The sequence below is a fragment of the Panthera onca genome, chromosome A3, assembly GCF_046562875.1.
Source record: "Panthera onca isolate mPanOnc1 chromosome A3, mPanOnc1 haplotype 2, whole genome shotgun sequence".
Taxonomy (NCBI): domain Eukaryota; kingdom Metazoa; phylum Chordata; class Mammalia; order Carnivora; family Felidae; genus Panthera; species Panthera onca.
The window spans coordinates 114,682,412-114,707,818 of NC_138341.1; the positions used below are offsets into that span (position 1 = coordinate 114,682,412).

A 25,407-nucleotide genomic window follows, 5' to 3' on the forward strand; every position below is an offset into this window, starting at 1 on the left:
CCTCTAACCCTCCCTCGTTCATGCTCTGTCTCTGTCTCAAAAATAAATGTTAAAAAAAAAAATTTTTTTTTTTAAATAAAAAATAAATAAAAGACATGAATTAGGTTGGCTGATGGCAGCTGAATGACAGTGGTGGCGAAGATCATGAGTTCCATCATTCATCAATCAGCCCTCCTGATCGGCCATCCTCCTCAGCCTCCAGCCCAAACACAAGGAAAGACACCCCTGAGCTGACTGGAGGGATGAGGAATGACCCATGGAAATTCATCCCTACCATCAAGAAAATGGCAGCAGAACGGAACTATCCCCTCTCTGCAAGAAATACACATTACTCTCCCATTCCTTCCTTATATCCTTCTGCTTTGTTTTCCTGGAAATCTGTGTTACAGGAAAAACTCTAAAGTGGTATCAGTAGGTTCACTTGGCCTAAAAAAATGAAAACTAAAAATAGCTGAGGATGGCTAGGAGGGCAACAAAATGCATCTGTAAGACAAATCACATCTGTAAGTCAAAAACGTTCTGCATGTTGGGAAATTATTTTACCCTTATAGAGAACAGCGTCCTCCCTCCACAATGGCATCCCTCCCTTCATATTAAAATTCTAGACGATCTAAACATAATTTAAAATATTTTAATGAAGACAAATATTGTCACAACTGATTCACTTTCATCTCAAGTTGCTGAATTATATAAAATAGGCTGACTAGAAAAAAAAAGAATGAGTGGTAAGATCCTTGTAGCTTCTCAAGGACTGCCCTGCTGCCACTTTCTTTTCTTGCCAGTTGTCTACAATCAACCAGACATGGGTCATGAATTCTGTCAGTGCCAGCACAGAAGTAGCTTCTCCCTCATCCGAGGGCTGACCTGTCTCATACTGTAGGCAAAGAGGAAGCCCATGTTATACTGAACTTCCCGAAGCAAAGACACCGTCTGGAGGTGATCTTCCTCTGTCTCACCACAAAAGCCAGCAATGAAATCGCTGCTGAGGCTCACACCTGCAACACATGACAAAAGACAACATGTCACTGCAGCTTACGTTCAAGAGAAGCCTTTCACTTGTGGGTTACAGAGAGAGAGAGAGACAGCAATTGTACACCTTCCCTGGAGTACAAAGTGACAGTCCATATGCAAGTGACAGAACAGTCATTATGGAGCAAGGCCTGCTTATCTAGAATGTTACCACGCCAAAGCCTGGCTTCTCAGTCTATATTCCCCTCAGCACAAGAAAAGATATTTTTACTTCACATGTTGGATTTAGGGACACAGCAGGAACTCCACATTTTCAAACTGGTCCTGCTTTTAATGGTGAAAACTTTGCAATATCTCATATAAACATATACTTTTGAAGCTAGTTTAACACAAAGTTTATTTAAGACCATAGAGGGGAACCTGGGTGGCTCAGTCGGTTAAGCGTCTGACTCTCCATTTCAGTGCAGGTCATAATCTCCCGGTTTCGTGAGTTCGAGCCCTGCATCAGGCTCCGACAGTGCAGAGCCTGCTTGGGCCTCTCTCTCTCTTCCCCTTCCCTGCTCACGCTCTCTCTCAAAATAAATGAATAAACTTACAAAAAAAATTTTTTTAAAAGACCATATAAACAATAACTACTAGTTACTAAACAGTACTAAGTGCTATATTTTCCTATTTAATATATTTAATTATTCCAACAATCCAATAACATACTATCAACTCTATTTTTTTTTTAAGTAAACTCCACACCACACATGAGGCTTGAATTCAAGACCCCCAAGATCAAGAGTCACTTACTCTACCGAATGAGGCAGACAGGCACCCCTTATTAACTTTACTTGATAGATGAGGAAACTGCAGCCCAGAAAGCCTCCACGCTATCCTGCCCCTCCAAAATGAAAAGTATTTATGCATAATACAAGTTAACAATAATTAGAAACTTGGAAACAAATGTAAACATTGTCAACCAAATCTAAATTAAAAGACTACTACAAAGTAATTCTATTAGAAGGGAAAAGAGAAAAAGAAGTTATGATAATAGGAATTACCTCTAAGGACAGTTTTAAAGATATCAACTGTCCCCAAATCAGAACTAATGTAGACCATACCTGCCAGCTAACAAAGAAGGAACAAGGTCTCTCCCATATGTTCAGAAACACAAATACTGTAGAAAAGAAATCTCTGGGAGATCTGGGTGGTTCAGTCGGTTGGTGTCAGACTCATGATTTCGGCTCAGGTCGTGATCTCACGGTTCGTAAGATCGAGCCCCGCATTGGGCTCTGTGTTGACAGTATGCAGCCTTGCTTGGGAGTCTCTCTTTCTCTCCTTCCCCTGCTTGCACACGGTCTCTCTCTCTCAAACTAAACAAATAGGAGCGCCTGGGTGGCTCAGTTGGTTAAGTGTCTGATTCTTGGTTTAGGTTCAGGTCATGATCTCACAGTTCGTGGGTTCAAGCCCCACATCAGGCTTTGTGCTGACAGCCCGGAGCCTGCTTGGGATTCTGTCTCCCTCTCCCTCTGACCCTCCCCTGCTCGCTCTCTCTCAAAAATAAATAAACATTTTAAAAAAATTTTTTAATAAAATAAAAATAAATAAAAAAAGAGAGAGAAATCTCTTTAGCATTGAGGCCACAAGCTGACACCTTTGAGTATATCTAGCAAGACCAAGCCATTAAAAAACCAAAAAAGAGTAAAATAAAAGAAAGAGAAAAATGAAGAGGAGGAACGGAAGTATAGAAGGTAGTCCCTTTTTTTCATTAAGGTAGTACCACAGGCATTGCCTGCATCTGAAAAAAGCATTGTGGTCACTGGTACAGTAATGTGCTCAGCAGAATACATTTCTTAAATGTACCTGGAATAGATTCTCTGATATGATGAACTAACTCCACATAAGCTTCTCTTGAATATCTGCAAGAAGGAACAAAAAAAGGCTTAGATGAACCAATCTTCTTTAAATGAATGCTGTAAAAAGAGAACATTATGCATTACCACATATAATCACTTCTTATCCACATAGGACAGTACAAGCGTAGGTTGAAGTATCCAGAACAGTCCTTTTGATGCTAATCCTGTAGTGTAACCTAATCTAGAGCCCATGATTCTTTAGTTCAAGAACATACATTATTTTAAATAGCTTTTTTAAAAATAAAAATAAGTAGCCTTTTATTTTTAAGGTTATTTTTGAGAGAGAGAGAGAGAGAGAGAGCGCGCGCGCGCGAGCAGGGGAGGGGCAGAAAGAGAGGAAGACACAGAATTTGAAACAGGCTCCAGGCTCTGAGCTGTCAGCACAGAGCCTGAAGTGGGGCTTGAACCCACAAAACGTGAGATCATGACCTGAGCTGAAATTGGACACTTCACTGAGTGAGCCACCTGGACGCCCCAATAGCCTTTGATTTAATAAGTGAAGACAGATTAAATATTTAAGAGGATCTCTACGGGCACCTGGGTGGCTCAGTTGGTTAAGTGTCTGATTCTTGGTTTGGGCTCAGGTCATGATCTCATAGTTCATGATATCAAGCCCTGTGTGGGGCTCTGCACTAACAGCATGGAGCCTGGAGCCTGGAGCCTGCTTGGGATTTTCTCTCTCTCTCTCTCTCTCTCTCTCTCTCTCCTTTTGTCCATCCCATGCCCGAGTGCACGCACTCACTCTCTCAAAATAAATAAACTTTAAAAAAAAAAAAAAAAAAAAGATCTCTAAAACTGCCAATGTGGAAAACAAGGCAAAGCACTAGTTCCACACAGCCTGCCATTTGTCACCTTATCTTTTCAGTCTTATCTCTACAGTACATATTAGTCCCAAAGTAAGTGAACCAGAGACGCATTTAAATTCTAACACTTAAAAAAACTTTTTTTAAGTTTATTTATTTATTTTGAGAGAGAGAGAGCAAACACGCAAGTGGGGAAGGGGCAGAGAGAGACAAAGAGAAAGAATCCCAAGCAGGCTCCAACCACCAGTACAGACCCTGATGGGGTGCTCAAACTCACGAACCGTGAGATCATGACCTGAGTCTAAGTCAGACGCTTAAATGACTGAGCCACCCAGGCATCCCTGGCCTAAAAAACTTTAATGTTAAAAGCTAAAGGATTAATATTTCAAAGAGTGTGCCACACAGTAAATACTTAATAAAAAACATGCTAAACAAATGAAATGAGTGATCCAGTCCTTAGTCTATACTTAGGGAGTAAATAGAAACAGGTTATAATGTCCATGGGTTTATTCACATAACAAATATTGACTGAGCAGCTACTATGTGCTATACACTATGCTGGTTCTTAGACACTCTGTGGTCCTTAAGAAAACATGGAAAGGTGCAGGATGCTCCCTCCCCCAAGCAAGTCTGACCCCCTCCGCATGGCCTCCAATACACGGCTGCTTCCACTCTGGGCTGGTAGGTGGATCTGTTTACAGATGTTGTCTCTCTCATGAATCAGCTGCAGAACCTGATCAAACAGAACACATTAAAGGTCATCACAGTCTCACCAAAGAATCCTGCATAAAGGAATACCACCCCCACTGTTTCTTAATAGGCTGACTTTTTGTTTTTTAAAGAGCTTTAATGCTTTGTTTTTTTTTAACATTTAGTTATTTTTGAGGGAGAAAGAGACAAAGTGTGAGCAGTGGCGGGGCCAAGAGAGACAGAGACACAGAACCCAAAGCAGACTCCAGGCTCTGAGCAGTCAGCACAGAGCCCAACGTGGGGCTCAAACTCACGAACCGTGAGATCATGACACGAGCTGAAGTCAGACGGTCAACCGACTAAGCCACCCAGGTGCCCCTCTTAAGAGGCTGATTAAACCAAACACATGAATTACCCAAATCCTTTACTTTTGCTCAAGCCATGTTGTCTGTCCCAGACATTTCCCCTGATGGCATCTCCGCTTTCAAAAAGTGACGCAAGCAAGCAGAGGTCAGATTCAAGCCATGGGCTGACATGGACAAAAAGGAAAACTGGTATTTGTTTCATCTAACTTCCAAACTAATTAGCTACTTTAAAAGACACCATCAAGAAACTGGAACAAGGAAAAAATATTTGAAAAAATACACTGACAAAGGATTTGTACCAAGAATACATAAAAAAAGTTTTACAACTCAGTAAGAAGACAATCCAGTGAGAAAAAAGTAGCAGTGGGGCAAAAAGACAGATGTTTCACCAAATCAAAAATACTTTAAGGGGCGCTGCCGGGTGGCTCAGTCAGTCAGGCGTCTGACTCTGGCTCGGGTCATGAACTCGTGGTTCGTGAGATCAAGCCCCGCATCAGGCTCTGTGCTGACAGCTGAGAGCCTGGAGCCTATTTCGGATTCTGTGTCTCCCTCTCTCTCTGCCCCTTCCCAACTTGTGCTCTGTCTCTCTGTATCTCAAAAATAAATAAACATTATTTTTTAAAAAAAAGTTTTTTAATTTTTTAAAAACTTTAAAAAAAGGCTTCACATGTAGGCTATACGTTCTATGCTTTACTAAAGCACTTGGTAAATACCTTCCATACAATATACCTATTTCTCAACCCCCCCCCAAAAAGCAGGAGGCTATTATTAACCTCATTTTACAGACGAAGAGGACAAGATGAAATAGTCATACCTACTAATAAAGCAAGGGAAGAGCTAGGATTTAACTCACATCTTGTCTCAGGCCAAAGTCTGGACTGTTTCCCACTGCAACATATCCCCTCCCTTTCTGTCCTTCCCATAAAATCTTGTAATAAAACCTCTCTCCACAGAGTCCTCATGGTCCCAGGTGACCTTAACTTCCCAGAATATCAGTCCTATCTCTATACTTGTGGTGAGAACAGCATAACATAAAACTTGCCAAAATCACTATGTTGTACACCTGAAATTATACATCATATACATATAGTGTGTCAACTATACATCAATTACAAAAAAAAAAATTTTTTTTTTGAAATATATCAGTCCTATCTCTGCCCCAACACTGGTGGACTTTAACTCTGGTGGAATCAAAGGGCAATACACCACAAGATCCCCTGAGCAAGATTCAAGGACTGCTGTATCCCACTGGGTCCAGCCTTTGGCAAGCTTACACATACTGATAACAGCTTGGCACGGTTCACTGTTGATACTCACCTCATCAGGAAAGTCTTTGGGGTGGGGAGAAGTGAAACGGATCCTCATTTCAGGATCTACTCTGGAGACGTGATCCAGAAGGTGAGCAAAACGAAGGCCTCCTTGCTTGGGTTTATAGTTGGTGGAGAAGCCACGGCTGAGGTTGGTAGACACTGCATTGTTGAACTGGACCTCTGAACTGTCCCGAAAACTATTAACATTCTGACCAAGGAGTGTCACTTCTTTCAGCCCCTGAGAAAGGGAAAGTGAATATATTGGAAGCAATTTAAAACTTTTTTGGTAGTTTCATGCCAAATCACTAATTGATATTAGTTCAACCCACGTAGAGCCATTCATAGATGTATTCTACTCTGTATTTTAACCCAGTAATTTCGTATTTGGGCATCTTGTCTGAAGAACTGAACTTCAGAATAAAACTTTACAAGAGCACCTAGGTGGCTCAATCGGTTAAGCATCCAACAACGACTCAGGTCATGATCTCATGGTTCGTGGGCTCAAGCCTTGCGTCAGGCTCTGTGCTGACAGCTCAGAGCCTGAAGCCTATTTCGGATTCTGTGTCTCCCTCTCTCTCTGCCCCTCCCCTGCTTGCACTGTCTCTCTCTCTCTCTCAAAAATAAATAAACCTTAAAAGAACTTTTTAATTTTTAGAAAAATAAAACCTTACATAAAAATTAATCTCCAAAGCATTTTTCAGAATAGCAAAAACCTGGATGAAATTCAATGTTCAGTAATAATGGTTAATCTATAACACTATAAATCAAATTATGACACCATTCTGCCAGTTGAATATTATATAATCACTGCCCATAAAGTATTCTTCCCAAAGTATTTAGTCTAAATTGAATTAAGCTTTTACATTTAACTTCCAGTTTATCAGAGTTCAGAGGAATATTTTAAATGACAACATTAAGAAGCAATCAGACAAATCCAGATGTATCTGATCTCTTCAAAAACTTAATGTATCATTTAAAGCAAACAAAAAAAAATGAAATTAAATTAAGAGAGAATGAAAAAATATAAAAAACAACAAATAAAACCACAAAGTCTGACTGGATCTTAGTTTGAAAATAAAAAAGCAGTAAGATATTCTTGGGGTGGCTCAGTAGATTAAGCATCCAACTCTTGATTTTGGCTCAGGTCATGATCTCAAGGTTATGAGATTAAGTCCCATGTCTGGCTCCACACTGGAGCCTGCTTAAGACTCTCTCTCAGGGGCACCTGGGTGGCGCAGTCGGTTAAGCGTCCGACTTCAGCCAGGTCACGATCTCACGGTCCGTGAGTTCGAGCCCCGCGTCGGGCTCTGGGCTGATGGCTCGGAGCCTGGAGCCTGTTTCCGATTCTGTGTCTCCCTCTCTCTCTGTCCCTCCCCCGTTCATGCTCTGTCTCTCTCTGTCCCAAAAATAAAATAAACGTTGAAAAAAAAAAAATTAAAAAAAAAAAAAAAAAAAAAAAAAAAAGACTCTCTCTCCCTCCCTCTACCACTCATACTCTCTAAAAATACATACATACATACATACATACATACATACATATTTTTGGACAATTAAGAAATTTTGAGGGGCATCTGGTTGGCTGAGTTATAAGAGCATGTGACTCTTGATCTCAGGATCGTGAGTTCAAGCCCCACATTAGGTGAAGAGATTACTTAAAAATAAACAAATAAACTTTAAAAAAGAGAAATTCTGAATATGAGTTACATATCATATAATATTAGTTGTTCAATTTTCTACATGTAATAATGGTATTATGAATGGAAAAACTCTTATTCTGAGAAGATGCATACTGAAATATACAGGGTTAAGAAGCCTGATATCTACAACTCAGCCTTGAAATGTTTCAAAAAACATATATTTATGCATATATAAAGACAGGAAGATAAAGCAAATATGACAAGTTTATTAACTGTACTTACTGTACTAGACTTTCAAATTACCTGTTTGAAAACTTGCATTATAAAACTTCACTAAGAAAAAAAAAGTTGCTATAAATAGACTATTTTTTTAACTTTATTTTGATGCAATTTCAAACTTACAGAAAAATTACAAGAATAGTAAAAAGAACTCCCATATACTCTTTGCCCAGGTTCACGGTTAACACTGCACACCATCTGCTTATCATTCACATGCTCACACTCAGATACACCCTCTCTCTGCACATACACATGCAAGCACATATTTTTCTGAGCCTTCTGAGAACAAGTTACAAACAACATGCTCTTTTGCCCCTAAATATCCACATACTATAAATCAAATTTTTAACAACGGTCCAAATAATGTCCTTTGTAACTTTTTTTAATTTGGTTTAACAATGGCATGACTAAGGGAGTGCCTTAATATTAGAGGTGACTAAACAATATTATATATTAATATTGTATATTAATACTATATATTATATTATATATTATGTTATATTGTTATATATATTATGTGTATATATTAGGTATAATACATTATATATTATATATATTATTATAACAATATTATATATATTATTATATATTTATATATAAACAATTAACACTATTAATATTACATATTAATATTACATTATATATATATATATATATATATATATATATATATATAAAACTAAGGAAAATACACACACATATAAAAAGATATTAACAAGGGCGCCTGGGTGGTTCAGTCTGTTAAGCATCCAACTCTTGGTTTCGGCTCAGGTCGTGATCTCGAGGTTCATGAGTTCGAGCCCCATATCAGGCTCTGTGCTGACGATGTGGAGCCTGCTTGGGATTCTCTCTCCCTCTCTCTCTGCCTTCCCTGCTCACACACTCTGTCTCTCTCAAAATAAATAAACAAATTTGAAAAATAAATAAATAAAATAAATAAACAGAATGTCTCTATCCTGAAGAGTTCTGCTATGGTGGGAGAGGTGGAAGGGGAGAAGGAGACAACTGGAGACCAGGAAGCACTTGCAGAGGTGGGGTATGGAGAGCAGCCAGGGACCAAACAGGGAATTGAGAACTAAGGGATGGAGAGGAGAAGAGAGCACTGCCAGACTGTAAGAAGAAACTGCTGACTAAAAACTGGAGCAGAGGCTAGCCTCCCACAGTTCCCGAGCCAAGCAAGTAAGGAAACAGGGAGACTCTAATGAAAGAAAAGCTCCATATTCCCACCTACTGTCCTCTTTTTCAGGGCTAGCAGATCCAGGCCTAGAGTTGGGGGGGAGACAAGCTCCCAATAGCAGGAAAATAGCAATTATCTCCCCTCTGGCCTCTGATGGGATTCACTACCCTCATCTGTTCTCTGTCCCTCAACTAGTGAGCTGGCTCTGTGATAAAATGAACAAGAGATTTGGGAGGTTTCCTAGAATGGACAGATAAAGCATTCTCTGAAAATTTACTGGGTGCCAGGTAGTTTAAAAGCATTTAAACTGGGGTGTCTGGGGGCGCCTGGGTGGCTCAGTCGGTTAAGCGTCCGACTTCAGCTCAGGTCACGATCTCGCAGTATGTGAGTTCGAGCCCCGCGTCGGGCTCTGGGCTGATGGTTCAGAGCCTGGAGCCTGCTTCCGATTCTGTGTCTCCCTCTCTCTCTGCCCCTCCCCCGTTCATGCTCTGTCTCTCTCTGTCTCAAAAATAAATAAACGTTAAAAAAAATTAAAAATAAAATAAAATAAAATAAACTGGGGTGTCTGGGTGGCTCAGTTAAGCGTTTAACTCTTGATTTTAACTCAGGTCATGATCTCACAATTCATGAGATTGAGCCCCATGTGGGGCTCTGCGCCAACAGCTCAGAGCCTGCTTGGGATTCTCTCTCTCCCTTTCTCTCTCTGCCCCTCCCCCACACCCTCTTGGGTGCGTGTGCACTCTCGTTCTCTCTCTCTCTCCCTCTCAACATAAGTAAATAAACATCAAAAAAGTTTTTAACTATGGGGGGGCTCAGTCAGTAGAGCATGTGACTTTTCTAATTTGAGAGTGAGAGTGACAGAGTGACAGAGAGAGAGAGAGAGAGAGAGAGAGAGAGAGAGAGAGAGAATCTTAAGCAGTCTCCATGCCCAGCATGGAGCGCAATGTGAGGGACTCAATCCCACAACCCTGGGATCATGACCTGAGTCAAAATCAAGAGTCTGATGTTTAACCGACTGAACCACCTAGGCACCCCAAAAATGTGACTCTTGATCTTGGGGTTGGGAGTTTGAGCTCCATGCTGGGTATGGAGATTACTTTAAAAACAAAACAAAACTGGGGCGCCTGGGTGGCTTGGTCAGTTAAGTGTCCGACTTCGGCTCAGGTCATGATCTCACGGTCCATGGGTTCGAGCCCCGCGTCGGGCTCTGTGCTGACAGCTTAGAGCCTGGAGCCTGCTTCGGATTCTGTGTCTCCCTCTCTCTCTCTGCCCCTCCCCTGTTCATGCTCTGTCTCTCTCTGTCTCAAAAATAAATAAATGTTAAAAAAAAAAAAAATTAAAAACAAAACAAAACAAAAAACCATTTAAATTAGGACAATCCTTTCAATAACCCAGAATGGAAGTTACTATTTTATCTTCTTTTCATAGATTAAGAAACTGTGTTTAAAAGAAGATAGTTAGGGGGTGCCTGGGTGGCTCAGTGGGTTAAGCATCTGACTCTTGATTTCGTCTCAGGTCATGATCTCATAGTTTGTGAGTCTGAGCCTGGCATCAGGCTCTGCACTGACAGTGTGGAGCCTGCTTGGGATTCTTTCTCTCTCACTTTCTCTGCCTCTCCCCTGCTCACACTCTGTTTCTCTCTCTCTCAAAATAAATGAACAAAACTTAAGAAGAAATTTTTTTCATAAATAACTAAAAGAAGATAGTTACATGACCTGTGCCAGGGCACTAAACCAGAGAATGGTGCAGCCAGAATTCACTCAGTCATCTGACTGTAACTCATGCTCTCTCCATTCCACTGTGCTGCCTCTGAAGCAAACTTCACATGGGCAGCAAATCAAAGATGTTCAGCCAAGTATTTCTTCCTGGCCAGGTATGGTTCTAAACTTCTACAGCTCGGAGACAGCACAGGAAGCAAAACTAGAAAGGTTGTCCTCATTCTCCTAAAAACACACTTATAAGATGAAAGCCAACAGAACTTTTCACCTGCTCAGAAAGCTTCCTCACTTCCTCTAGAATGGAAGCAACAGGCCGACTCCTCTCCCGTCCACGAGTGAAAGGGACGATGCAGTAGCTGCACATATTGTCACAGCCTCGCATGATAGACCTGGGGGAAAAGCACCAAAACTTAGTAAGAGGAATGGGACACCTGCTCCCACCCAAGGAGCAGGTCAGAGCTCCCTAGACGTTATCCTTTGGCTCTGAATCCTCTTGGCACCATATTCACACTGGACCAATCTGAGACATTTTTAAGGCAGACATTTTTTATCTTTAAAAACTAGTATCTAAGCACATGATATAAACCACATTGCAACTGGTAGATAGAGCAGTTACCCTGAGGGAGCACAGTGGTGAGGGAAAGGGTGCAGATGTACCAGGAGTATACCCCATGAATAGAAAACATTTGAACTTTTTACATCTACACCAGAAAAATATATATATTATGAAGTGTGTGTGGGGAGGAAAAACTTCAGATTTCTTTTTTCTTTTTTAAGTTTATTTTTGCAGAGAGAGAGAGAGAGAAAGAGAACAAGTAGGGGAGGGGCAGAGAGAGAGGGAGACACAGAATCCAAAGCAGGCTCCAGGTTCTGGGCTGTCAGCACAGAGCCTGACACAGGGGTTGAACTCATGGACAGTGAGATCATGACCTGAGCCAAAGTTAGACACTCAACCGACTGAGCCACCCAGGCGCCCCTGAGAAACTTCAGATTTAAAACAGGAATTCATAGTTCTCACTCATTCCTGATCCAATTATTAGGTTTCTAAGTTAAATCACTCTCTTCCATTTGCATCCTGTATATGAAAACATTAATTTACCTTAAGGAAATAATTATGAATATCAAAGATGTTCACTTTAGAACGATTTAATAAATGTTAGCTATTGTTTTTATTAAGCTTTCCAAGAAGTGTGGGATAGCCATTAAAATGACAGAGGCTGACAAACTTTCTATAAGAAACAGACAGTAAATATTTCAGGCTTCGCAGACCACACGGTCTGTGTCACAATTACTCAATTCTGCTACTGTAATGGCAAAACCAGCCACAGATGATATATAAACAAATGGTAAGGCTATATTTCAGTAACTTCATTTACAAAAAACAGGCTGTAATTTTTTTTTGCCAATTTGCCAATCTCTGTTATAGAAAATTTAATTACATGAAATTAAAATATTTCACCATTTAAGGTAAGGTTATAAAACCAAGTACATCAAGAGCCCATTTTTACAACTAAACGCAGGTACAAAGCATACACACACAGGAAAGGACAGGAGTAATATAGCAAAATGATAACAGTGTTCATCATTAGGTGGTTGGAATATAGGTGACTCTTACTTTCCTCTTTATGTTTTTTTTTTTTATCTTTTCCACGTATTCTTCAACAAATATGAACTATTTTGTCACCAGATTTTACTACTTTTTTTCAGTTAAAGTTCAGGGGAAGAAAAAAAGGAATAGGAAAACTGAAGATATTTTCTTAAGTAAAAAATTAGAATACAGAAAGAATGGTAGGAAAGATCCCATATTACATGTATGAATGGATATGGAAAGAACACTCCTAAAAGGACTATACAAGAAACTACTAACATGGCTGCCTCTGAGGTGGCCTACAAGACCGGGGAGAAGAGATGTGAAGGAGTCTGACTTTATCAGTTTTTTGTTTTTTATGTTTTGTCCTATATGCATGTATTAATTTGCTTTAATGTAGCAAAATTAACATTATTTTAAGAGTGAGAAAGGAGAAGTTCACTCCCTGTCTCTTGGGCAGTGTCTTACACGAAGGCTGATGTAGCACTGGGGCTTGTCTGGACTGGCATGACATCAGCATAGGTCTCATCCAGAGAGAGCAGCACATTGGCAGCTTGTTGACCTGACTCGGCAACAGCCAGCAGCCGAGGAAGGTCCCGATAGGCATCTGGACCAGCCAAAATATCCACCATTTTCTCCCTGTTGAGGATCTCCTCCTTCAATCTCTCAGCCATGCAGCCTGAGGAAGGAAAACAAAATAAGTACCCATTCACAAATGCATCTGGTGTCGTGGTTTCTTCTCAGTACACATTACCTCCAGCTACATTCAGCGACCAGGGCACAGAAACTTCTCTAAGAGTTTAGTCTAGCATCATCATTCCCCAAATTTGCCCAATACTTCCATAGCACTGGAACCTGCATCTTCCTATATGAGAAAACCAAAGGAAGCAAGCAACTAAAGAAATCAATTAAATGCTCAGAAAAAAATTAAACCATCATCCAGGGGCACCTGGGTGGCTCAGTCAGTTAAGGGTCTGACTCTTGATTTCTTCAGTTGAAGTCATGATCTCATGGTTTCATGAGTTTGAGCCTCTCATCGGGCTCACTGCTGTCAGCACAGAGCCCGCTTTAGATCTTCTGTCCTCCCTCAATCTGCCCCTCCCTCTCTCCCTCTCTCAAAAATAAACATTAAAAAAAAAAAAACAAAAAACCTATTCTTGGTTATACACCTATGTTCATAGCAGTATCATTCACAATAGGCAAAAGGTAGAAGCAACCCTAGTGTCCATCAACAGATATGGTGTACACATAAAATGGAATATTATTCAGCCTTAAAAAAAGGAAGGAAATTCTGATATATGCTACAATATGGATGAATCTTGAAGACATTGTGCTAAATGAAATAAGCCACTCACAAAAGGACAGATATTCCATGATTCCACTTGTATGAGTTACCGAGAATAATCAAATTCATAGAGGCAGAAAGTACAATGGTAAGTTGCCAGGAGCTAAGGTGAGAAGGGAAATGGGAAGTTATTTAATGGGTAGAGAGCTGCAGTTGGGGAAGATGAAAAAGTTCTGGAAATGGATGGTGGCGATGGTTGTACAGCAATATGAATAAACTTGAAGCTGAACTGTACATTTTAAAATAGGGCTCAAATGATAAATTTCATGTTACCTATATTCTATCACAATAAAAAACAAAGTATTGGGGGGATTTCTGAAATTCCTAACAAAGACATAGCCAGGGGCTTCTATAATGAAGGAACTGAAATGAAACAAAACATTTCAGGGGCACCTGGATGGGCTTAGTTAGATCTGCGTCCAACTTCAGCTCAGGTCATGATCTCTCAGTTCGTGGGTTTGAGCCCCGCATCGGGTTCTATGCTGACAGCTCAGAGCCTGGAGCCTATCTGGGATTCTGTGCCACCTTCTTTCTCTGTCCCTCCCCAGCTCACACTCAGTCTCTCTCTGTCTCTCAAAAATACATAAACATTAAAAAATAAAAAATAAAAAAAGAAACAAAACATTTCAGCTAATCCTTCCATCCTCCTATGTCACTTAGTACATTAATCTGTATAACAGGATATGCTCCAACTATGTTTTGACCCATCAAGACGAATTAATTTAATCATTCCACAATGGACAGCCAATTTTAAAGTTAAATACATTAACTAAATTCTGGGACCAAGAGGGTACAGAATATTCATTTTTGAGATATACTTTCCAGCTATCTAGATCAGAGCTGTCCAACAGAACTTCCTCAAATGATAGAAATATTCTTTATCTGTGTTGTCCAAAATGGTAGCCACTAGTCAAGTGTGACTACTGAGAAGTCAATATGTGGCTAGTGAGAGTGAAAAAGTAAATTTTAATATTATTTAATTTTAGCTAAATTTAAATAACCACATGTGGCTAGCGGCTACCATACTGGTCAGTGCAGATCTAGATCCTCACTTGGCTCTACTTCAGGAGTCAAGACGAAAGGTGCCTACACTCTAAATTCATGCTGTTGCTTCAGACACCAAACTCTCTCCTATCCATAACTCTGCCACCATCAGCCCCATTAAACTCTAACAAGGACAGACCATATTCTGAGTACCCATGACTTCAAGGCACTGTGAAAAGCCCTTTTTATGAGCTTTAGCTTATTTCATGCTACAGCCTTTGACATCAAATACAAAAGTTACATGGGACGCATGACATTTCTTCAAACGCTGGGAATCCAGCATCTAACGGAAACCCTAGCATACAAAGCTACATGAAGGGGCACCTGGGTGCTCGTCACTTGAGCATCCGACTCTTGATCTCAGCTCAGGTCATGATCTCAAGGTTCATGGGATCAAGCCCAACATCAGGCTCTGCATTGACAGCACAGAGCCTGCTTGGGATTCTCTCTTCCCCCCCCCCCCCGCCCCCCCTGCCTCTCCCCAATTTGCACATGTATGCACTCTCTCTCTCAAAATAAATAAACTTAAAAAAAAAAATTTCAGGGCACCTGGGTGGCTCAGTTGGTTATGCATCTGACTTCAGCTCAGGTCATGATCTCACAGCTTGTGAGTTCAAGCCTTGCATCGGGCTCTTGTGCTGACAGCCCAGACCCTGGAGCCTGCTTCAGATTCTGTGTCTCCATCTCTCTCTGTCCCTCCCCTGCTTGCACACTGTCTCTCTTTCTCTCCCCAAAAATCAATAAACATAAAAAAAAAAAATTTTTTTTTTAATTTTCATGGAGCCCAAGTATCAAAACACAAAATCTCCAAATTACCGGATACCTAGAATCCCAATCCTCAGAGGCACTCGGGAGCGGAGCCGTTTTGTCTTCAGGGCTTTAAGCTGATGTAAACGATTCCAGATGGTCTGTTCAGCCTTCTCCCTACAAAGATCAAAAGAGGTATAACTGAACCTGAAAATCAACTATACCACAAGCTAAAAGAGTGGGGCAACGGAAATAAAATCAAAAGAAACTTCAACCCTTTAAATGAATATCTACCTTTTAAGTTAAGGGAAGACAGGCAGGGAGCCAACTGAAGAAGCACCACTTGCTACAATTCACCATTCCCACAATGACACCCTTCCTGCATATCTCCACTCTTGACAAGCCTTTACGTCAAACTCAGAATTTACTTCACAAAGCCTCGTACAGAGTCTGTCCGCCTTTTAACTGCCTTATAACTATACTTTGCCCTATACTTAGCAACTTCTCTTTTATTGTTTGATTTTTTTATATAGTGCTTTCTGCCAGATGTTAGAGCTATTTGTGTCTCTGCTTTAGTTCCCATATCAGACTAAGCTCCTTAAAGCAAGGCTCCATGGAGGAGGGTTCATTTCTGAATCTCCCAAAGCCATCTAGTTCAGTGTCTTACAGCAGAAACACCCCCAACAAAAATGCTGGATTCTATTAACACTGAGGAAACACTAACACAAATGTGTCTTGTACACAGAAACAAAGTAAGAAACAGAATATGTTTACTTCTGATGGATGCCACCCATCTCCGTTCAGAAGAACCCTGTCCCCGGCCACTGACTGCACCCTAACCCTCATGATGCTACATCCTAACAAGTGCCATTACCTGCAAGAGAAACCTTAGGAAAAGCTGGGTGCCTCAACATACTCCTCATCTATAAAATGGGTTCGATTATAGCACCTACCCCATAGGGTGGTTGTGAGAATTAAAATAGCGTATGTATAGTGCTCAGCACGAGACAGGATACACAGCATGTGCTCGGCAAATGTCAGCCCAGTTCCATCGCTGCTATCTCCCATGTTGTAAAACTGCAAGTCCACTGACTCATCTCCACAGGTAGGCCAGCCTGGCACTGTTAACTCTGACACAAAACACGTTCGCTCTCTAGGTAAAGAACAAACTCCCACCTGATAGAACATGTGACAAGGAGGATCACATCAGCCTGAGTGGAAAAATAGGAAAAAAAAGGAAAATTACAATCTCTGAAATCTGCCTTGTAGAATCACTACCTACAGCCTTTTCTTCCCTATTATTCCTATTACTGTGGTAAAAACATACATAAAATTTACCATTTTAACCATTTTTAAGTGTACAGTTCAGGAACATTAAGTACATTCACACTATTGTGCAATCATTACCACCATCAAGCTCCAGAATCATTTCATGTTCCCCAACTAAATCTCCTCTGTTGGGTACAGAGATTAAACACTAACTCCTCCGTTCCCTTCCACCTCACAGCCCATTTTCAACCTAGATCCTTGCCTAAAAATGAGCACCACCATAAAAGTTTCAAAAATAACCAGAACAAAAATATACCTTAGTCCCATGCTACACACTTTACTCAAGGAAACCCACTCTCACCAGGCCATACCCTGTTTCTAAAGCTGTATCTAAGTCCTGGCACAGGGGCGCCTGGGTGGCTCAGTTGGTTAAGCGTCCGACTTCAGCTCAGGTCACAATCTCACGGTCCGTGAGTTCGAGCCCCACGTCGGGCTCTGTGCTGACAGCTCAGAGCCTGGAGCCTGCTTCGGATTCTGTGTCTCCCTCTCTCTCTGACCCTCCCCCGTTCATGCTCTGTCTCTCTCTGTTTCAAAAATAAATAAACATTAAAAAAATAAAAATAAAAAAAATAAGTCCTGGCACAAATGCAGAGTCTCATCCAGGCCCAGGAAACAAGGGAAGCAGAAAACCCACGTACCTCTTGGAGGTTCCTGGTGCGCAGGTAGCCACTCTTCTGTAAGACAGACCAGGCTATCTCTGTGTCATTCACATTCATCTGACAGCCATAGGTCTCCAGGTAGACTGCAATGAGAGGAAGATTCCACAGTAGGCAGACTAAAAGGGACCGTATGTCTCAAAAGGTCTCTTTCCCAAATGCCCCAGAAACATCTGAGGCAACCAGTTATCCAAGTCCCCTGTTGCCTCAATTCTAAGATACCATTAACTGCCAGAGGTACTGCCAAATTAACAACAGCCTTTTAGAACAAAAGAAATACTGCAATACATACATACATAATTACAGGCCATGTCATTTAAAATACAGGGGAAACATGCACCTGAGAATCAAGGCAACGTGGTTATAAAAACAGAAAAGGGAGGACTAGCTGATAGTGTTGATTATCAACTTAGGGGGGAAAAAAAATGTTTTAAGTAGGCTCTATGCCCAATGTGGAGCCCAACACAGGGCTTGAACTCACAACCTGGAGATCAAGACCTGAGCTGAGATCAAGAGTCAGAGGCTAAACCAAGTGAACTGCCCAGGGGCCCCCAAAATAAATTTAAATCCATTACACTCCTCCTTCTCAAAACAAGGTTCTCCAACCTCTGAAAATAACAACAATGGCAGGAGGGTACACAAAGCCACAAAATAAAAATGAGGTAACTTCCTACTACAAACAAACTACAAATTACAAATATACATCTCAAATGAAAGCAAGCATTGTGGCACCTGGCTGGCTCAGTCAGCAGAGCATGGGACTCTTGATCTCCAGGTGTAAGTTTGAGCCCCAGGTTGAAGTAGAGCCCATGATGAAGTAGAGATTACTTAAAAATAAAACCTTTAAAAAAAAAAAAGTATAGCTGTATTATGACGTAAAACACATGTGCATAAAGCTTCTTTTTTAATGTTTATTTATTTGAGAGACAGAAAGCATGTGAGCAAGTGTGCAGGAGAGGCAAAGAGAAAAAGGGAGAGAGAGAATCCAAAGCAGGTTCTGCACTGTGAACACAGGGTCCAACACAGGTCTCAATCTCTCGAACCGTGAAATCATGACCTGAGCTGGAATCATGAGTTGGATGCTTAACCAACTGAGCCACCTAAAGCTTTCACAACATCAAAGGGTGCCTGGGTGGCTCAGTCCATTAAGCGGTTAAGCGTCGGACCCTTGGCTTCGGCTTAGGTAATGATTTCACGGTTCATGAGAAAGCATGGGGCCTGCCTGGGATTCTCTCTCTCTTCCTCCCTCTCCGCCCCTCCCCTGGCTGCACTCTCTCTCTCTCTCTCAAAATAAATAAATAAACTTAAAAAAAAAATAGGAACATCAATTTCACACTCTGGCAAGCCCTTTCAAACTAAATTCCTCTATCAACCCCTGTCCCCACCAGCAATCTTTAATCCACAGACCCAAATAAAGTCAAAATGAAGTTAAAAGTTGATGACAAAAAAATCCTATGAAAACCAACAGAAAACAGCAGTAATTTATAAAAGAAAGAAACATCAGATTTTGGGGGTTTTTTAATGCTCTTTGGCTCACTTTCCTTGTCTAAAAAAAGAGGACTAGTGGGTGTGTGGGTGGCTCAGCAGGTTGAGGCTCAGGTCATGACCTGACTTTGGCTCAGGTCATGACCTGACTTTGGCTCAGGTCATGATCTCACAGTTCCTGGGTTTGAGATACATTGGGCTGTGTGTTGACAGCTTGGAGCCTACTTCAGATCCTCTGTCTCCCTCTCTCTCTGCCCCTCCCCCACTTGTGCTTGCTCTCTCAAAAATCAGTAAACATTTAAAAAGAAAAAAAAAAAAAAGACTACAAAATACCTAGCAGGAGTCATAAGATGTACACACTCCTTGATTTACTAATTCAACTCCTTGATATTTACTCTGAAAAAAAAGGTCTTAGAAAATATACACCCACTACTTATATGTATATGTGTGTGTGTGTGTATACAAAGATACATATTATAGCATTACTTATAAAAACTTTTGAAACAACCTAATGTCCTACTATAGGGAACAGGTACATCATAGTACAGCACAATGTAATATTTTGTACCAATTTTTAAAAATTTGATTATGAAGACTGCAGTATTTAGAAAAGTGTCAAATGAAAACATCAAGTTACAAATGATTTGTGCTATATGATTGCAATCAAATCTTTAAGAATTGTGGAAGGAGGGGCACCTGGGTGGCTCAGTTAAGCATCCAGCTCTTGATTTGGCTCAGGTCATGATCTCGCAGTTTGTGGGACAGAGCCCCCCATCCGGCTCTGCGCTAACAGCATGGAGCCTGCTTGAGATTCTCTCTTTCCCTCTCTCTCTCTGCCCCTGCCCTGTTCACGCACACACACTTTCTCTCTCTCTCTCTCTCTCTCTCTCTCAAAATAAACAAGCAAATAAATATTTAAACATTTGGAAAAAAAAGAATTATAGAAGGAAATATTTTTTTTGAAACAGAGCAAAGGGGGAGAGATCTGGTTGCCCTTCAATGTCTCTTCAAACTTGTTTTTTATTTTTTCAAACTTTTTTTTAAAAGGCATTTTGGGACACCTGGGTGGCTCAGTTGGTTAAGCATCTGACTTCTACTCAGGTTATGATCTCGCGGTTTGTGAGTTCAAGCCCTGCATCAGGCTCTCTGGTCAGCAAAGAACCGGCTTTGGATCCTCTGTCTCCCTCTCTCTCTGCCCCTCCCCGACTGGTTCTCTCTCTCCCTGTCTGTCTCTCTGTCTCTCCCAATAAATAAACTTTAGAAAAAAGAAAAAGAAAAAAAGAAAAGGTATTTTAACTGACTGCATAGTGTTTCTCAGAAAACCTTTATTGAAGCATAAAAAGTGAATTTCTACAGCACCAATAGTGAAAGGTGCCTTATGACTTAAGACAATCTAAAAATCAGAACAGAGACTATAGGGTTTCCAAAAGTAACCAAAGAGAGGACTCCCCAGGACTTCCACCCCCAGTCACATGGACCAAAAGTATGAGTTTCTTTATATTAACGTGACTTGATAAAGTCTGACAATTCCATAAGCCAGCAGCCTTCCCATACTATTAACCCTGCAGAGCCAGGTCTGCAATAAAAGAACAATTAAGAATCAGGAATGCTGGAAAGGAGCAAAGCAGAAGTCCAAAGAGAAAAGAAAAATAAAACCAACCTTTTCTCTGCCTCCCAGAAAGTTCATCCACTGTGAGATAGGGGGGTGGGTCCTCCACGTCAGGCTTCTCTTGAGGATCTAAAGCACTTCTTAAAAAATGCTGAAAAGTCGGGCCAGCAGCCAGCCTAGAGCTGAAATCCTTCTGAACTCCATTTTCCTGCTGCCTTCCTGGACCGGGACATGTGGTGCCGTGGACACTACTCTGTGCCCTGCAGGTCCTGAACAGCAGCCAGGACACAGAAGCCAAGGGGCCCCATCTCTGTGCTTGCAGGACACACTGTAAAGGATGCATGGCACTAAACCAACAGCCAAAGTCTGCAAAAGAAGAACACGTATCACCAATGTTTACTAACACGACATATAGGGCAATGCTATAAGCACTTCCAGTGTATTAATACATTTAATACACAAAAACCCAAGAAGATACTCTTAATATTATCCCTATTTTACAGGTTAAAAACAAAAAACAAAACAAACAAACAAAAAAAAAAAAAACTGGGGCAATTACCCAAGATCACACAAAGGGGTGCCAGAGATATACAAATCCAGGCAATTTTCAAAACAAAAGGGTGGTAGAGAGATGAGATGGTGTGACAAAATAACAAAGTAGCACCTTGTGCTAGGAACAGTTTCAAGGGCTTTCCGTGTAATAATGCATTAAATCTTCACAGAAATCCTTGGCAAAATAGACAGTAGACACCATTGTTACCCCATTCAGAGATGAGGAAACAGACATAGAGAGGCTAAGGAACTTACCTAAGCTCCACCTAAGCAACAGAGCCAGGACTCAAATGAAGGTCTATAGGACTACAAAGCAGGCGCTCCTAGCCACCTTGCTACAATGCCTGTTTCTATGAAAACCACTGTCTGAAGGCATCTTCCTTTGAGTTCCTTCAAATGGTAAGTATCTAACATGAGGCACCATGTCTGATCAGTGACTCCTCCCACCCTCCAAGAATCTCAAATTGCTGCCTTCAAAGTTCCTACCCAGGCCCTCTCACACACAGCTGGGGGGATGGAATATTACAAATCTTTATACAGGGTGATTTGCCACTTTCCATGAAAATTACACAAACACTTTGACCAAGCAGTTCCATTCCTAGATATTTATCCTACAGATACAGTCTTACATGTACAAAATGCCCCACGTATAAAGATATTCAATGCAGCAGTGTTTCTAATAGCAAAGGAATGGAAAAGATCTAAATGCCATCAAAAGGGAACTAGTTAAATAAGACATGGTACATCCTTACAATGGAATAAAATGCAACTGTTGGAAAGTAAGGCTGAATCTATACATGACAAAAACAAGGAAGCACAGTGTTCAATAGTACCTATAATATGCTGTACTTTAATCTGTGGGGGAAGGAAGGCAAGAATATTAAGGTACACACTTATAAATGAACATAGTATCTACAGAATGCATAAGAAACAGTGGTTGCAGGCACCTGGGTGGCTCAGTTGGTGGAGTGTCCGACTTCGGCTCAGGTCATGATCTCACTGTCCGTGAGTTCGAGCCCTGGGTCAGGCTCTGTGCTGACAGCTCAGAGCCTGGAGCCTGCTTTGGATTCTGTGTCTCCCTCTCTCTCTGCCCCTCCCCCATTCGCTCTGTTTCCTTCAAAAATAAATAAACATTAAAAAAATTTTTTTTTTTAAAGAAACAGTGGATGCCTCCCAGGAAGTAACCTAGATGACTCAAAGAATGAGATGGAGACATTCTTTCTACCACACGTCCTTAAAGGACTTCAGACCCCTTCAGGGTCTCCAGCCTGACTGCCTTACTCCAGTCATACCAGACATTTCTGTACTGATCTTCACTAGCTTCTAGGCTTTTATACACACTGTTCTCTCTGCCCAGTATATCTTCTATATACTTACTGAGCCAACTCCTAAGCTTTTAGATCTGTTTCCTCCTAGAAGCCTGTATCCTCAAAGTCTAAGCTGGGGTCCTCCTCTGGGTTCCCGAAGCCTCCTTCTAATCTCTATCTCAAGACTCATCACACTCTGCTGTTAATTACTACTTATACTTCTGCCATCCCTTACAGGCAGACAGGTTCCTAAAAGCAGGGAACAAATCTCATTCATTTCTACATTCTCAGCATCTCCCATTCAGTAACTGACTCCTGGCACGAGCCGTACATGTAAAATGAGCAGATGTGGCGGATGACCTTTCTCACTTGATCACCTGCCATATAGGCTACCCGCACTTTAGGCAGGAGCAATGCTAAGCTACATTCAAGTATCAGAGAACAGCAGTCTTTTAGAGAGAGCTTTAAAGTCACTCTTTCCTGCCCCTTACTTGTTGTGTGACCTTGGGCAAGTCAAATTCCCATCTCTGAGCTGCCAATTCCACATCTGTAAAATAAGGATTAAAAGCAGTACCTGTGTCCCAGAGGTGTTGTGACAATTAAAGAAATATTAAAAACCCAACAGTAAGTCTTCAATAACTGCACATTTGCAGCCCACACTCCCTTTCCTGGGAGGTACAGAGCAATACAGTTAAGAGCATGAGCTCTGGAGTCGTAGTCTGACCCACATGCTGCCTAGCCAGGTAACCTTGGGCACCTGGGGTGCTTCTTAAACTCGGAGGGCTTCCATTTCTCAATAGTACCCATCTCTGCGAATGCTGGGGGGATCAAATGTGATAACGCAAGTAAAATGTCTGCAGAACACAATGTAGGGGCTGGGGGGCGGGGCTCAAAAATTGGTAGTCGCCAATAACGTTAAGACGGCAACCTCACTTCAACAAAAGTGAACATAAACGATAAACATCCCAAACATTTTCTTGGGTGGTTACCAGGCTTCAGGCGCGGTGCTTAGCCCTTCCCATGGATTACAGTATTTAATCCTCACAGCAGCAGCGTAGAGCAGCTTCTATCATCCCCGCTTCACAGGTGAAGAGGCTAACGCTTGGGGGCAAGGAGGGGTGACTTGCCCAAGGTCACAGGCGAGCAGGCAGCGGAGCTGGGGCGCGAACCCGACAGCCTGACTCCAGGGCCCGCGCCATCTCCCTTTGAACGCCGCGCACCTGCGGGGCCCCGCCGCCCTCCTGCCCCAAACACGGGCCACCTCCGCCGCCCCGGCCGCTCACCTCCCGCAGCCCCAAAACCCAGCAACCGGCGACAGGAGCTCCCCTCAAGCGGCCTGGACCCCCACCTCCGCCTTCCGCCGCCGCGGAGCGCGCGCACAAGCGACTTCCGGTCCGCCTCGGCTTCCGTCCCTGGCTGCGCACCGGAAGCGCCTCCTCCTGTGCCGGCCGGGTGGCTCCCGGCTTCCCGCTCCCCGCCTTGGGGAACCGCTGCGGTGTTGACCTGTCTGGTCGCCCCTAGTTGGCCTGCGGCAACCCAGCGCTTGGAATGGAGTGAGTGCGAGTTAATGTGCCCTAAATGTAAAGTATACACCGGAGGGGCGCCTGGGTGGCTCGCTGGGTTAAACATCCGACCCTTGATTTTGGCTCAGGTCACGATGTCTCTCCCTATGGATGAGATGGAGCTCGGCATGGGGCTCTGCGCTGTCATAGCCTCTGCTTGGGATTTTCTCTGTCTCTCTCTCTGCCCCCGCCACCCCTTAAAATAAATAAACTTTTTAAAAAAAAAATACACACCGGGTGTGGAAGAAAGACTGCAAAATATCAATCATTTTTATGTTGATTACGTGTTAAAATAATATTTGGGATATACTGGGCTAAATAAACATAATTTAAATTGTTTCTTTTTACTTTTTTAAGTTTATTTATTTATTTTGAGAGAGAGAGGGAGAGACAGAATACCAAGCAGCCTCCGCGCTGTTAGCACAGACCCCACGCAGTCCTCAATCTCAGTAACTGAGAGATCATGACTTGACCTGAGACAGTCTGGCCCTTAACCGGCTGAACCACCCAGGTGCCCCTCTTTTTACTTTTTTACTGTGGCTACTGGGAAGTTTTAAATTGTATATTGACTCAGTCCGTTAAGCGACTAACTTCCGCTCAGGTCATGATCTCATGGTTTGTGGGTTCGCTGCTGTCAGTGCAGAACCTGCTTCAGATCCTCTGTCCCCGTCTGTCTGCCCCTCCTCCCCCTCCTCTCTCTCTCTCCCTCTCCCTCTCCCCCACTCCCTCTTTCTCTCAAAAATAAATAAATAGTTGAGCCTCCAACTTACACTTAGGTCATGATCTCACAGTTTGTGAGTTCCAGTCCCACATCAGGCTCGCTGCCGTCAGCCTGTCAGGGCAGAGCCCACTTCAGATCCTCTGCCCCCTCTGTCTGCCCCTCTCCCGCTTGCACTCTCCCCCAAAATTAGTATTTTTAAAAAATAATAAATGTTTAAAGAATAATTTGTATACGTGGCCCACATACTCTTTCTATTGGACAGCGCTGTGCTAGAGGTTAAAGACTTCCCATTGCCATTCCAGCCTGAACCCCCACCCTAAGAGGGTGGTTACAGATCCATAGTTCGGCTGCCTACAGGGACACGTCCTCTTGGGTATCTAATGACCGACTCTACCTTAATACAGAACTCTTCATTTCCACACTCACATCCTCACCCAAAACCTGTTCCTTGCCAGGGTAGCCCATCTCAGTACATGACCCGACCATCCTCCCAGTTGCACTAGGAGAAATTGAAATGGGCCATTTTTGTTTCCTCTCCCTCAACCTCCAGATTCAATCCGTCAGCAAGTCCTGCCAGCTCTAACTCAAAAATGTCTCAGGGCACCTGGGTGGC

At 42.1% G+C, this 25,407-nt stretch overlaps 1 protein-coding gene across 2 annotated transcripts in view; it reads right to left on the bottom strand.

The window, feature by feature from the left end:
* CDK5RAP1 (CDK5RAP1 mitochondrial tRNA methylthiotransferase) overlaps nt 1-23,928 on the bottom strand; it is a 44,453-nt gene extending 20,525 nt beyond the window's left edge. Inside the window, exons 1-11 of one of the 2 annotated variants that reach the window (XM_060615685.3) lie at nt 23,795-23,928; nt 20,704-21,018; nt 17,541-17,644; nt 16,750-16,784; nt 15,650-15,750; nt 12,906-13,116; nt 11,118-11,238; nt 6,046-6,276; nt 4,309-4,406; nt 2,818-2,873; nt 865-995 (exon numbers count right to left, since the gene is read on the bottom strand). In XM_060615685.3, coding sequence (XP_060471668.1) covers nt 865-995; nt 2,818-2,873; nt 4,309-4,406; nt 6,046-6,276; nt 11,118-11,238; nt 12,906-13,116; nt 15,650-15,750; nt 16,750-16,784; nt 17,541-17,644; nt 20,704-20,995 — 1,380 coding nt within the window. In that variant the 5' untranslated portion in view covers nt 20,996-21,018; nt 23,795-23,928. Of the gene's footprint in view, nt 1-864; nt 996-2,817; nt 2,874-4,308; nt 4,407-6,045; nt 6,277-11,117; nt 11,239-12,905; nt 13,117-15,649; nt 15,751-16,749; nt 16,785-17,540; nt 17,645-20,703; nt 21,019-22,151; nt 22,340-23,794 lie in introns of those variants that run through there. The other variant, XM_060615695.3, reaches the window with a different exon arrangement.
* Nucleotides 23,929-25,407: the final 1,479 nt, after the last annotated feature.